We start from the raw sequence: 14,809 nt of genomic DNA, 5'->3' as shown, positions 1-14,809 counted from the left end.
GAAGTTGTGCCACCCCTTGTTTCTAGGAAACCATAGAAGAAATTGGTCATGTGATCACATACTTTTGAAGAGCCATCCAATTTACCCATCCCTCTAAGAAAAGAGACATATGGCATGAGGGCTAAGCACATTTTAGCTCAAAAAAATGTTTTTTGCACCCGTGATCTAGACCTAGACCACAGGGGATAATCTGTGTGAAAAGATGAGCGTTTGATTTACCTGCCGTTTGTCAGTTTTTTAAGTGGCAAAAGTCACAATGGGATGTTCAGAAATGTTCATAAGAAAGTAACTTTTTTCCTATATGTTACATAATTGACAGACAGCATTTTGTTAACAGGCAGCGTTCTGATTATTCACAAATATCATATATGTGACCCTGGACCACAAAACCAGTCATAAGGTAAAATTTTACAAAACTGAGATGTATACATCATATGAAAGCTCAATAAATAAGCTTTCTATTGATGTATGGTTTGTTAGGATAGGACAATATTTGGCTGAGATACATCTATTTGAAAATCTGGAATCTGAGGGTGCAAAAAAATCAAAATACTGAGAAAATCACCTTTAAAGTTGTCCAAATTAGGTTCTTTACAATGCATATTACTAATCAAAAATTACATTTTGATATATTTACAGTAGGAATTTTACAAAAAATCTTCACGGAACATGATCTTTACTTAATTCCCTAATGATTTTTGGCATAAAAGAAAAATCGATAATTTTAACCCATGCAATGTATTTTTGGCTATTGCTACAAATATACCCCAGCGACTTAAGACTGGTTTTGTGCTCCAGGGTCACATATTGTGTATTTGAGTTTTTTTTGTGTGTTTTACGAAAAAGTAGAAAATATGACATGCCAATAGTTTAGTAGGGTAACGATATCTAAATAAACCTTAAATTAGCAATTTTGTATTGAATTTGTCTTGATTTTATATAGCATTACAGTTCATGACATTAAAATGTTCTTTTTAACTTAAATAATCACTGGCACAATTTACCCCACTGTATTCTCCCCAAAGGCACAACTTACCCCGCACTGGGGGCAAGTTGTGCCACGAGACCACTTTTTTTCTGAAAGCTATAATTCTGAATCAGTTTATTTCAGATCCAAAGTTATTGTTCCCGGGGATGCAGCAGCACATCCTGAAATATATGTACATGCTTAAATTGGAGGGATTACTGTCACGGCTTCACTATTTGAGTAAAAACTGGCACAACTCACCACACTTTCCCCTACTGCAAATATAGATGACAGTATGACATTATTTCCAGTTAAAGGCCACTCAATTTCTTTCTGTCTCTTTGACCTTGCAGAACAATATACAGACTGCAGAGAGCAGTCACAAGACCGGTTAATTATTCATCATCTGTGGCTTTTAACATCTTCCCTTGAAATATACCACACACACTCTCACTCAAACACACATTCACACACACACACATTCACACACACACACACACACACACACACACACACACACACACACACTCACACTCACACTCACACTCACACTCACACTCACACTCACACTCACACTCACACTCACACACACACACACACACACACACACACACACACACACACACACACACACACACACACACACACACACACGCACACGCGCACACGCGCACACGCGCACACACACACACACACACACACACACTTACACACACTTACACACACTTACACACACACACACACACACACTTACACACACTTACACACACACACACACACACATTCGACAATGTACTTTCAAAAACGTTTTTTGCATAATGTTAACATTTTTATAGCACTATTAAAACTAAAACTAAGCACTATTAAAAATATCAGGCCGTATCCAGTTTATAATGGTGAGTATGCTAGTATTCAATACTAGTACACATACAGCCAATGTATCTGAAGACATTGGATTAAAACAAGAAATGAAATCAGAAACTCAACACTGAGGTCAAGAAGTTCCAATGTTACAATCGAGCCTTGAGTTTTTGGCCAATCTCTGACACAAAGACAGACACGAAATGTGAAATTGAGCCGTTCTGTTTAACGTCTATTATCCAAAAGCCTCATCATCCGCTCAGCTGAGGTGTTAACCCAGGAATGAGATCATCTCTTCAGAGGAATCATTCGTAATCCGTAATCCAGTCAAACACACAGCTGGAGGAAACTCTCTACACGACCAGCGCTGTGAGAAACCACTGTCTACAGCTTTACAACACTAACACAATCAAGACTACAACTCCAGTTTGGTTTTACTGTCTTGTGCGCTATAAAGAGTAATCCAGCACACATATGGACAACACCCAGCTCTCGAATGAAGCTGAGATCAATAGCAGTGTGAGTGACCCTACAGAGCAGGATAATGACCACTGAAAGCATTTCCCAAAGAGCTCAGCTCTCAGTATAACACAGCTGTGTCGTGTCCACATTAGAGAGCAGACGTGTCAGGACTCGTTTCGCTTTCATTTCTGGCCTCTCTTTTCATTTCAGCTTCATCACACACATGTGGTGCTTTCCTTTTATTTGGAAACTGATCGCTAAACATCTGCCCCTAACCACACAACTCTTCACATTTTCTGACAAAGCCAATGAAACTGATGAAAACTTGGCGGATGCATTGACACAGTCAATGGGGTCCAAAATGATTCTAAAACATTTGTTCAAAATACCTACTTCAGTGTTTTTGTTCAATAAAGAAAGTCATGCATGTTCTTAATGAAATGAGGGTGAGCAAATAATGACAGAAGGATTATTTTTGTCTGAACTCTCTTCACGCTATCTATTACTGTCCTTTCTTACCAAAGCAGCCCACCATTTTAGAGTTTCTGTTGTTGCATAATTTACTCCACGTCTGACGGAAATGAAAGCTCTCTGTGCCGTCCACATCGAGCCCAGCAGAGCTGACCAATAACAGGAGACTTCCTGTGTGTACGTGAGCCAACACTGAGAAGCTGTTTAGTAAATCTAATAAACTCATAGTGGCTGCTGTCACATGATTAAGAAAAAACACAGACCTCCCCCCAAACACTGCGAAAACAACCAAGATATTGCGCAGTCTCAATGAAACCAGGATAAAATCATATAATCATACCTATGATATATATACAGTGCCTTGCAAAAGTATTCATACCCCTTCATTTTTCACATTTTGTTATGTTGCTGCCTTATGTTAAACTACTTTAAATTACCTTTTTCCCACATCAATCTACACTCCCTACTCCATAATGGCGAAGCAAAAAATAGGTTTTTAACATTTGTGCAAATGTATTAGAAATAAAAAACTAAAAAGATCCCGTTGCATAAGTATTCACACCCTTTTCTGGGACACTGGAAATGTATCTCAGGAGCATCATATTGCTTCTAGATGTTCCTACACTTGGAGTGGAGTTAAACTGTGGCAAATTCATTTGAATGAGTCTGATTTAGAAAGACACACACCTCTCAGAAAAGGTCTAACAGCTGAAAATGCAGATCAGAGCAAAAACCAAGATAACTGCCTGTAGAGCTCAGTGACAGACTTGCGTTAAGGCGATGATCTAGAGAAGAGTTCAGAAACAAATCTGCTGCATTGAAGGTTGACAGAAGCATTCTCCATAATGGAAGACCATTGGAACAACTAGGACTCTAGAAAATGTCTATGTGTGTATGGAGTGTAAATTAATGTGGGTAAAAACTAATTTAAAGCAGTTTAACATGATGCTGCTGCAACAAAACGTGACAAAAATGAAGGGTATGAATACTTTTGCAAGGCACTGTACATACTAAAATTTTTCAATCAGATCTTACACTCTTAAAAATAAAGGTGCTCTTCAATGCCATAGAAGAACCCTTTTGTTTAAATGGTTCCATAAGGAACCTTTAACATCTGAAGAACCTTTCTGTTTCATAAAAGGTTCTTTGTGGCAAAAGAAGGTTCTTCAGATTATAAAAAGGTAAGAAAGAGATGGTTCTTTAAAGAACCTTTGACTGTATGATTCTTTATGGAACCAAAAATGGTTCTTCAACGGCATCACTGTGAAGAACCTCTTAAAAAAAACTTTAAGAGTATACAAGCACAGCTAATGAGTACAATATGGACAAAACTGAGATCATTTTCATTGGAACCCCAGCACTTACCAGCAACATTTCTACCAGTTTCACCTGTGAGATTGCTGGCTCTCACATCAAAACATCTACTTCTGTCAAATATGTAGGTTTAATCTTCGACTCCACACTCTCCTTTCAGTCTCACATTAAATCTGCCGCTAAATCTGCATTCTTCCATTTACGTCATATTGCCCAACTGCGTCCCTTCATCAGTACCAAAGATGCTGAAACTGTCGTCCATGCATTAGTCTCATCACGCACTGATTTCTGTAATGCCCTTTTCATTGGTCTGCCGGCCAGCTCCATCTCCAGATTACAATATATTCAAAACTCATACAAACGCTCTGCTCATATAACCCCAGTCTTGTATGAGCTATTCTCCTCCTTGCTTTTAAATCCTTAAATGGTCTAGCTCTCTCTTATCTCTGCAATATGCTTGTCCCCTACATCTCTACTCGCTCACTACGTTCCTCCGATTCTGGCCTTCTTGCTGTCCCTCAGTACCGCCTCTCTTCAACGGGGGGCAGATCATTTAGTGTTATCGCACCAACTTTGGAACTCTCTACCTCGCTCACTCTCTTCTAATAAAGATTAATAATAATATATTATTAAATTAATATCTCAGAATGTAAATCTTTACTCAAAACTCACTTGTTTTCTGAATGTTACACCTCTGATTTAATAAACTGACCACTCTGTTTGATCAACCTGTACTCTGCATAGTTGTCTCTTAGGTCTTGTTTTGTATTTCCAGTTTGTTATATTTGACTTGTATGTTTGTTACCTAATGTTTCTCTACTTGATTACTGTTTCTTTCAACATCTGTTCGTACTCTCTCTTCTTTGTTACACTCATTGTAAAGTGTCCTTGAGCTCTGGAAAGGCGCTATATAAATAAAAATTATTATTACAGGTTAAAGACTGAGCCACACATAAGAAGAAAGCAATGGCTTATTGAGATCATGGGTAATTAGTTATTTGGGCTTAGTTACTCAGTTTGTAGTTATTACTCAGATCCAGAAACCTGTGGATCCTCATTGAGCTGGACCTCCACACATCACACATGCATCATTCAGTCATATAGAGTAACATTATCATCTCATCATTCGCCAATCATTGGAAAGTTAGGCCTGTTCTTGCGCTACTTTTTCCTTTCTGTGTCTTTGACTCTCTGCTCTGGATTGAATCCCAGTGTTTTTCCAAGCATTCGTCTTAACTGTAAGTCTTTCTGAGGGGAAATGATGATCTCAATGGCCTTAGTGGAGAGCAGACATGGCCTGTTTGTCGTTTCTAATCTGCGGCTGTTTCTAATGTCCAGACGGACTGGTTTGCATCTCATCTACATCAACACTGACAGACACAGACTTACGACGACAGATTCTCAATTCTCAATCTTAATTTTATCAGGAAAACCACATCTGGAAAGTCGACCTTTAAGGGAATGGTTTACTCTTTTAAATTAAAATTCTATTAGGCACAAAAAGATGCAAAATATTAAAGTGAAAGAGAATGGGTGCCGTCATGGGTGCTTAACAACTGACCCAAAGGACTCATGCATGCTTCAAATCTCTTCAAAAAGAAGAGTGACACCTTTTTAAGGAACAAACCAAAAAAATGTCATTTTTATTCACTGAAATTGCACATTGTGATCAATTAGAACACATGCAGCAGCCAGTGGCATGTAAAATGTTCATGTGCTACATTGGTATGTATGTACCTTTAAATACCTATATTTGTGACCCTGGACCACAAAACCAGTCATAAGGTTAAATTTTACAAAACTGAGATATATACATCATATGAAAGCTCAATAAATAAGCTTTCTATTGATGTATGGTTTGTTAGGATAGGACAATATTTGGCCGAGATACAGCTATTTGAAAATCTGGAATCTGAGGGTGCAAAAAAATCTAAATACTGAGAAAATCACCTTTAAAGTTGTCCAAATTAGGTTCTTAACAATGCATTTTACTAATTTTACAAAAATTACATTTTGATATATTTACAGTAGGAATTTTACAAAAAATCTTCATGGAACATGATGTTTACTTAATTTCGTAATGATTTTTGGCATAAAAGAAAAATCAATAATTTTGACCCATACCATGTATTTTTGGCTATTGCTACAAATATACCCCAGCGACTTAAGACTGGTTTTGTGCTCCAGGGTCACATTTATGTTCCACAGAAGAAAGAAAGTTACACAGGATTGGACAGAAATAAGTGAAAGTGTTTGGAAAGACAGAAGTGAGAGTCAGTGAGAACAGAATGTATTTTGAGGGAACAGGATTGTTGTCTGTGAAGCTCATTATGCTCATAAGTTGAAGCAAGTCCACTGATAGAATGTAAAAGCAGCAAAGAGATGCAAAATGCAAGAGAAGCAAAAAGGTGTTCAATGCAAGTCAATGCATGACCTCCACAGTAAACCTCACTTAAGCCTGAGATCTGAAACACGAAGGTCATGAAACCCAATAAGCGGGTCTGTCTGAATGAAACGTCTCATAGTAACGGAGAGGAATGAGCCACTTACTTCCCCCTCCAGGAGTGTTTGGTTGTGTAGAAACAGGCCAAGTCTTTGTTTTCTTTGAGGACGTTCATCTTCAGGCAGGGCCTGTGAAAAAGAGAAGAGGATCACAGTCAGGAACTCAAAGACGACATAAACCTGATTTACTTCCTGCTCAATGAACACAGCAGGCTATATGATCACATAAGCTGTCATGGGGAACCTGGACATGAACTGAGCAGCTCTTATAGTATGACAACAGCACAGCTATCAGATGTACACTTCTGCTAGACATTACTCAAGCACTCACTTTAAAGTTAAAGGGATAGTTCAAAAATGTAAATGTTGTCATCATTCTAAAACCAGTGACTAGGTGCTCAGTGAATGAGAGTCCAAACAGCTGTTCAAGCAACATTATGGATCATGGATTTGTATTTTGGCCAAAAGCAACGGTTTGAAGATAAAAAACATCTTAATGATGGATTTGTTTCAGCTTTTGTCTTCTCCAGATGTGAACTGATGGACTGGAGTGGTGAGGATTATTGTGATGTTTTTATCAGCTGTTTGGACTCTCATTCTGACGGCACCCATTCACTCCAGAGGATCCATTGGTGAGACAGTGATGGAATCACACGTTTATACAAATCTGATCAACAAACAAACTCATCTACAACTCAAATTTCATAATTCCTAAATAACAATTTTGAAACCACAGCAACTCATACTCGGCTAACTAATGTTATTAAAGGTTGTATCAGCGATTTCTAGCCTAAAACATAAAGTGTCGATTTCAGCTTACCTTTCTTCACGATCCGCTCGCTGCCTGCCCCATAAATTGTCTGTGAAAAAACCGCGTCTCTCTGGTCAGCCTAGGGTCCGAGATATGCCAAAAAAACAATCGGCACTACCAATCTTTCCACACATAAACAAACAGTGTTCCAACCAATCAGCGTCAGGGGTTTGGTGTTGTGGACTTTCCTACTGGTGCAGGGATGTGAGGGAGGCGGAGCGAAAGTCCACAACACCAAACTCCTGACGCTGATTGGTTGGAACACTGTTTGTTTATCTGTGGAAAGGTTGGTAGTGCCGATTGTTTTTTTGGCATATCTCGGACCCTAGGCTGACCAGAGAGACACGGTTTTTTCACAGACAATTTATGGGGCAGGCAGCGAGCGGATCGTGAAGAAAGGTAAGCTGAAATTGACATTTTATGTTTTAGGCTAGAAATCGCTGAAACAACCTTTAAAGGAGAAGTTCACTTCCAGAACAACAATTTACAGATAATTTACTCACCCCCTCGTTATTCAAGATGTTCTCATCTTTCTTTCTTCAGTCGCTAAGAAATTATGTTTTTGAGGAAAATGTTTCAGGAGTTTTATATATAGTGGATATTTCCATATAGTGGACTTCTATGGTGAGTTTGAACTTCCAAAATGCAGTTTAAATGCAGCTTTAAAGGACTCTAAACGATCCCAGCTGAGGAAGAAGAGTCTTATCTAGAGAAACCAGCAAATCCAGCGATTTTGAAGTTGAGGAGAAAATTAGATGATTAAAATTAGAGTTTTTCGACATACCCTAACTGGCTTGAAGCGGAATACACAGAGCTAGACAAGACGAGCATTTGAGGTTAAAATGTAACTTTTTTTTTTTTTGAAAATAACTGCTAGATCAGATCCCACACGTAACGTCCTTTCCTTTCCTTTCTTCCTTGGCTGGGATCGTTTAGAGTCCTTTGAAGCTGCATTTAAACTACATTTTGGAAGTTCAAACTCGGGGCACCATAGAAGTCCACTATATTGAGAACACTCCTGAAATGTTTTCCTCAAAAAACATGATTTCTTTACGACTGAAGAGAGAATACATTAATACAACTGCATTACAATAATACAGTTATTAAAGACAAGAGTCAGTAGCACAATAAGAACAAAAACTAGAGTGAATTATCAACATTAATGATAAAAACAGTGGCAGGTTTATTAGGCTGGCAGAACCCTGGATAATCCAGCCAAACCGCAAATACAAAAAAAAAAAAACTAAAGCTTCCTAAAATGTGAGCAAGCACACTTGACACAGGACGCACAGATTCCACACCTCACTCGCCAGGCCAGAGATTTAGAGACCGGAGCCATGGGAGTGAAGCTTTATGGGTAATACTCACAGAGTTTAGATCATTTACATTACTTTGTGACAACCATAAGAGCAGCCTATAATTAAATATAATACAGAGGACATTTATATTGTATTCAGAGAAAAAACTACACTCAATTTTTCCAGTCTCTCAAACAACAGAAAAAGCAACAGGTAGAAGAGAGACAGGGAAGCTGTAGAAAAGTGGATCAGGTTCACTCAGATATGGGACAAACACACAAAACAATGAACGTTGTGCGAGCAGAGAGTAAAGCAATGCAGAGAGAGCCGAGAGGAGTCAGATCCATGAGCCGGGGTTGAATGTCTCTGTCAGCAGAGCTGAAAACCACTGACTCCATCCTTCCTTCCTTCCTTCCTTTCCACTTCACCTCCATCACAGGAGCTCACACAGCACCCGATCCACTACAGATCATCAGTCATCACACAACACTCAACACTCTGGCTTTCTGACACTGTTAACCCTGGGTCATATTTAACCTTGGAATCCTGGGTTAACTTACTCCTGGTTTAATAGGTTTATACTGCCTAGCCAGGTTTAGGGATTTTACACTGACTGTACATTGGTAAACTCTGAGCTGAGATTGGAATTTTAACCAAATCATTTGGAGAAGTATAGTGCATGATGAGAATGTGATTCATGTTTTAACAACTGCTTGCCCTTCTCTGAAAACATGTCCATGTAAATGTGCTCTCAATGTCTTCAAATTATAATAAAACCAAACTCTTCTTCACTCCGTTCAGTCAAATATATACAATTGCTGATCTAGAGGATTGAATGCACTTTAGAAAATAACTAAAGGGGAAGTGTTCTATAAATTAAACATTAATCAGGTTCAACGTTAAAGAAGTTGTGTATTTAAAATAAATGTCAAACAATAAACAAAAAGGAGAAATTAATAGGGCTTTCACAGTCCACTACACACAACATTTTGGCAAACAGATATTTTTTTCTCTATGGCTTGATCATAAATGCAATAATAATAATCAAGAAGTGCTTATCCATGAATAGTCTCCCCGATTCATTAAGAAAGTTAATTATAGACAGGGGTGCACATAAACGGTCCGCATGCACGACCAAAATGAGAAAAAACGCTTAGTAAATAAGTTCAGAGCGTGCATTTACATACCGACATGGTTGAAGCTGTTAAATTACCATTTTGGATTGACAAACTGTAATACTTTGGTTTTGTATTTGAACTGAAATCATAATTGTAGGCTATTCGCTGCCGTTTTCGAAGCACAATGCAAAAATGTGACGTTTCATTTACTGACGTGTTTCACTGACGCTCTACAATCAGCTGCAAGACTTTGGCTGCAATGAGCCACACCAAACCCAGCAGCACATATACCTACTTCCCGGAAACCAGGTGCTCATTTTAGGTTTGAAAAATAATGAAAATTCATATTTTAAAAAAAGTTCATAGACAAGGTTTAAGACTTGTCCCAGAGTAAAATGTAAGTCTGAGCTGTTTTAACTAAAAGAAACTTGCACAGACTTATCTTAAAATAAATAGTTTCGTCTCAAGATGCACACCAGTAATGTTTTATCTAAGGCATATTTATAAAAAAAAAAAGTACTTAAATGTCCCAATTGAACTATGGCCTAATCCTGGTTTAAACTAAGCCCTGTCTGTGAAACTGACATTATCATTTTATTTTTAGTTTAAGTTTACTCTAAAATTATTGTACTTTTATTTAATACTTTTTTATGTAATAGTATTACCGCATATTATACATTTGTTTATTATTTTATTACCAAAATAAAATTAAATAAATAAAGACCAATTATATTTTTATCACTATTATTAATTTATTTTTTTAAGTTATATTTAATGAGGACCAAACCAAATTCCCTGGTTCTCTTATGAGAACCAGGCTAAAAAAACGTTTGTGCATTCCTGATTATAAATCATTTAAAGGAAGCCCTGGAGGATGATGATACACTCATCTCAATCTATGAAACAGGATAAACAAACAAAGCCCAAATCCCTAATTAAAACAAATGAAATTCATAATAAACATCAAATCCAGACACAATCAGCAGATTCAAATCTCTAATGTCCAGCGTGCTCCTACTGAATATCTAGAATCTACTAGTCTAGTGGAATGACAGTATTGTGCTGTGATGCATTAATAGCTGAGGAAAACTAATTCCAGGATCAGGTCACATGATCAACATTAACAGCTCTTAGTGTAGATCAATACACTCACAGAAAAATACACCGTCCTTCAGCTCTTCTGTCATCTCTGTACAGTCTGTGTCCTACAGTGGAGAAATGACTGAAACTGATCTTTTCTGGAAACATGAAGCCTTTTTGAAAGAAGCCAAAGCTCCAATCTAATGCTGCAATAAAGCTTCTGATAAAGCTGTAGCTGCTGGATCTGCATGCTTTCAATAAAACATAATGACAGGCATGACTGAGCTGCTTGACATTTACACTAACATTACACAACCATCACTACACGCTCCACATCCTACACACACAACTCCATGACTAACCTCATCTCAGCTCATAATGCAACCCAAAAAAAAAACAATAATAAAAATTAATAGTGATACAATGTTTGAAAACTTGCAATGGAAATTTTAAAATAATTTATTAGTGATTATTAATAAATTAGATATTATTATTATTATTTAGAAGGCAGTTTTGCAGGAACTGTTTACCATGGAAAAACCAAATACTATATAATTTTAATGGCTGATATGTAGCAAAAATGAAAGAAAACAAAGTAGGAGCATGAATTATGAGTTGTCAAAATATTAACTGGTTGAGCAGGAAGCCGACGAACTTCAGCCTGTTTCCTGCAGTGAATGTTTTAATGCGAGTGAGCTTTACGACAGCGAGTGTGTCTGTGTCCACAGGCCAGTGTTCAGAGGATGACAGTCACATGATCGGGTCACATGAGCTCAGGGCCCATGTAAATCAGAGCCTCTGAAAACGACACGCAGCTCTGAGTCAACACAACCCTGAGAAACAACGGAGCGGACTTATGTCCTGACACTTCTAAAACTCAGAAATAAAAAGACTGACGATTACAAAACCGAAAAACCAAGCTGACAAAGCAAACTAGAGTACTATTGAAACACTCAACCCTCACTGAGTGCCCTAAACCAGCCCTGCTATGAACCATGTTCAAACCATCACCTAAATGAGGTTTGTGGTCCAAAACTGGGTTTGAACTTTAAATCAGACAGGCTGTGTTTGCTCCAGAACTACATTCATCTGCAGGACAAAAGAAACATGCAGAATTTGTTTTGTCTGTCTTCTGCTGGCGCAAGATTATTAAATTTTTTTTTTTTTTTACATCAGATGACAGAAATGAAATTTAAGAAAATTATAAAATCTAGAACAGATACTTTTTTAATGATATGACAACAATAACATGCATTATATATGCAATATATTTTTTTTTTTACTTTTTTTTTTTTTTGTTTGTTTTGTAAATCAGACAGTCTATGATTGCTCCAGAACTACTTTAATCTGCAGGACCAAATAAACATTTACATAATTTGTTTAATTTGTCTTTTGTTCTGCTGGCGCACGATTATTAACCATTTTTGTACAGAAAACAGACATGAAATTTAACAAAATTATAAATTGTAAAACAGATACTTTTTTTAATTATATAACAAACAATGATATGCATTCATGTTTTTTTGCAAACTACAGTTAATGCACTATTAATATAAACTGTATAAAGCTCTGAGAACAAATTTCCTTGCTTGTGACCATAACGTAATGCTGTGCAAAATAGTAATACTGAAAGATGATTTTATGTAGTAAATGTAAAGTTTCTGATCTTAGAAATCTTTAACATGCTTTTTAAATGTTAGGAGGTTTAAATCATTCAAGCTGCACTTTTTCACAATGACATCTGATCACATTTACACTCAATTCTTCCAGTTTGAGCTGACAGCAGCACACAGCACAGAAGAGCAAAAGTGCATTAATTTCACACGATCAAGCTGAAATAGTGCTTAGATTAATAATGAAAGCGCTCAGGATTCAATCTCATTGAAGTTTCCATTGTGTGGAAAGACGCAGGACTCTAACTATAAGCTATTCATCACATAAACACCTGTCAGTCATCATTTAATAAAGATGTCGACTCATCGTGCTGCTGTTATTAATTACAACACGACTCATATAATAACCTTACTATAAGATGACCACAGTTAGTCAAATACCACAGTTTACTACTAATGAGAGTTTGTCAGCACATCAATGACAGTAGAGATAGTGAACGCTTCTCTTCTGTTTGTAGTGAGTGTCGTGTCGTGTCGTGGTGTTGTAGGCTGCTGAGGTATATCGGTGTAAAGCGCGTTTACTGTGGTATTTTGATGGTAAAGTCGCTGTCAGGCGTCACTGGCCTTCCATCAGAGCTCCGATCGGCCGCTGCAGCACTGAGTCTCTCCGGCGGGGTTTACCTGGATCAGTGATAGCAGAAGCGGCTCGGTTGTGTCCCTCTGCCCCCCTCCCTCCGTTGTGCGCGGCTGCTGCAGCTCAGAGATCCCGAACCGATGCCCAAACTGGCCGACTGCGCTTCCCTCAGTCAGAAAACTCAGGACGCCGCCATCTTCCTTCTGCCACCAGCGGGGCGCTGCGCATGCGCACTACGGCGACTCTCATGCGTCTGTCAGCTGATCGCTCAGACAGGAAGTGCAGCACTCGAGCAGCGGAGGGTTAAAGACATAAACCTACATTTATTTCGCTAATGTCCAGGATGTTTTTCTCTCCTCTGGCATGAGATGTCAAATTTACATTAGCCTTAAAAATATCAACAGATTTAGCCTACAATCACTGTATATATTAATACTTTTAACCCGTTAAATCCCAAATTTATCAAGACATGAAAATATCCAAATGATGTGTCATTACATTAGTAACCCTTTGAAATAATAATTTTTTTTTGAAAAGTGTGTGCACACTCTATTCTAATTATTTTCTTAAAAAAACTCACCTTTTTAGACTTATTAATTTACTTCTTGTTTTCTTAAAAATCTAACTAACAATAGCTTCTCTGTTCTGCCCTCCAAAGGCAAAGCACAGTAACTACACATTTGGTCAAAATGGAGTTAAGGCTTAAAATGGGCTAAAATGGGAAACATGTTTGACTAGCTGGCGTAAAAATTTTAAAGGCATTTTTCTCACTTTCAGTGTTGGCGTAGTTACTGCACTTTGCCTTTGGAGGGCAGTTTTGTATTGTTGTATTCTATATATGTTTAGGCCTCTAACACTAGCTTGCTTTTTTCTTTTTTCTTTATCTATTTTCTTTTTATTTATTATATAATTAAAAAAAACCTTGCTACATGTACCGCATTAGGCTAAACAAGATTTGTCGAAGCACTTGCATGTTATTGTTCTTTTGTTGTTTTTGATTGCTTCCATTGTCCTTTTTTTGTAAGTCGCTTTGGATAAAAGCATCTGCTAAATGTCTAAATGTAAATGTAAATTGTAAAAAACGTGTTTTATAGTGTATACTAAATTAACATACTTCTCCTGTTATAAAAATGGTTATATATCTTAGCCCAGCTATTTGAAACATTTTGATTAAATACTAGGGTTACTATTATGCATAAAAAAACGTACGCAACATTGAAAGGAATACTGAGATAAAAGACAAAAATATACAATCATAAACATATTTCAAAATTGTTACTTTACTGCATTATATATGATCAAATTGTTCTGTTAGTACTACCAGTATTGTAACATCAATTTTGTAACTAATTTGTAACATTTGAACATTTGATTCAGTGCAATATTTAGTCATTGTAACATTTGAGTGCAATGTTCACTAACAACTGCATTGGATTTATATTGTAAACCTAAGTTCACTGTTTACTCCATCTATGACCACACTCAACAAAACTCAGTATATGTGAATTTATATATTAATACTAGACACCTTAGAGATGATGTGCACCAAAAATCTTTGTCATATCTTTATGTTAACATACTTTACTAGCCTTATGTTTTGGAGCTTAGATGCAGTCATCATCGTCTCATGGTGCAAACTGGAAATAAACTGCTCTGGTCATGTGACAGTTTGCACTAA

General features: G+C 37.2%; 1 protein-coding gene across 3 annotated transcripts in view; it reads right to left on the bottom strand.

Moving 5' to 3' along the window:
* Nucleotides 1–13,332, bottom strand: part of LOC141300083 (dnaJ homolog subfamily C member 13) — a 56,969-nt gene extending 43,637 nt beyond the window's left edge. For all 3 annotated transcript variants that reach the window (XM_073830390.1, XM_073830388.1, XM_073830389.1), the window contains exons 1-2: nt 13,179–13,332; nt 6,626–6,706 (exon numbers count right to left, since the gene is read on the bottom strand). In XM_073830390.1, coding sequence (XP_073686491.1) covers nt 6,626–6,693 — 68 coding nt within the window. In that variant the 5' untranslated portion in view covers nt 6,694–6,706; nt 13,179–13,332. The remainder of the gene's footprint in view (nt 1–6,625; nt 6,707–13,178) is intronic.
* Nucleotides 13,333–14,809: the final 1,477 nt, after the last annotated feature.

The sequence above is a fragment of the Garra rufa genome, chromosome 24 (assembly GCF_049309525.1).
Source record: "Garra rufa chromosome 24, GarRuf1.0, whole genome shotgun sequence".
In the NCBI taxonomy this organism is placed as follows: domain Eukaryota; kingdom Metazoa; phylum Chordata; class Actinopteri; order Cypriniformes; family Cyprinidae; genus Garra; species Garra rufa.
Note: the sequence above shows the minus strand (reverse complement) of the source record. Positions and strands in the feature narration are given on the sequence as shown.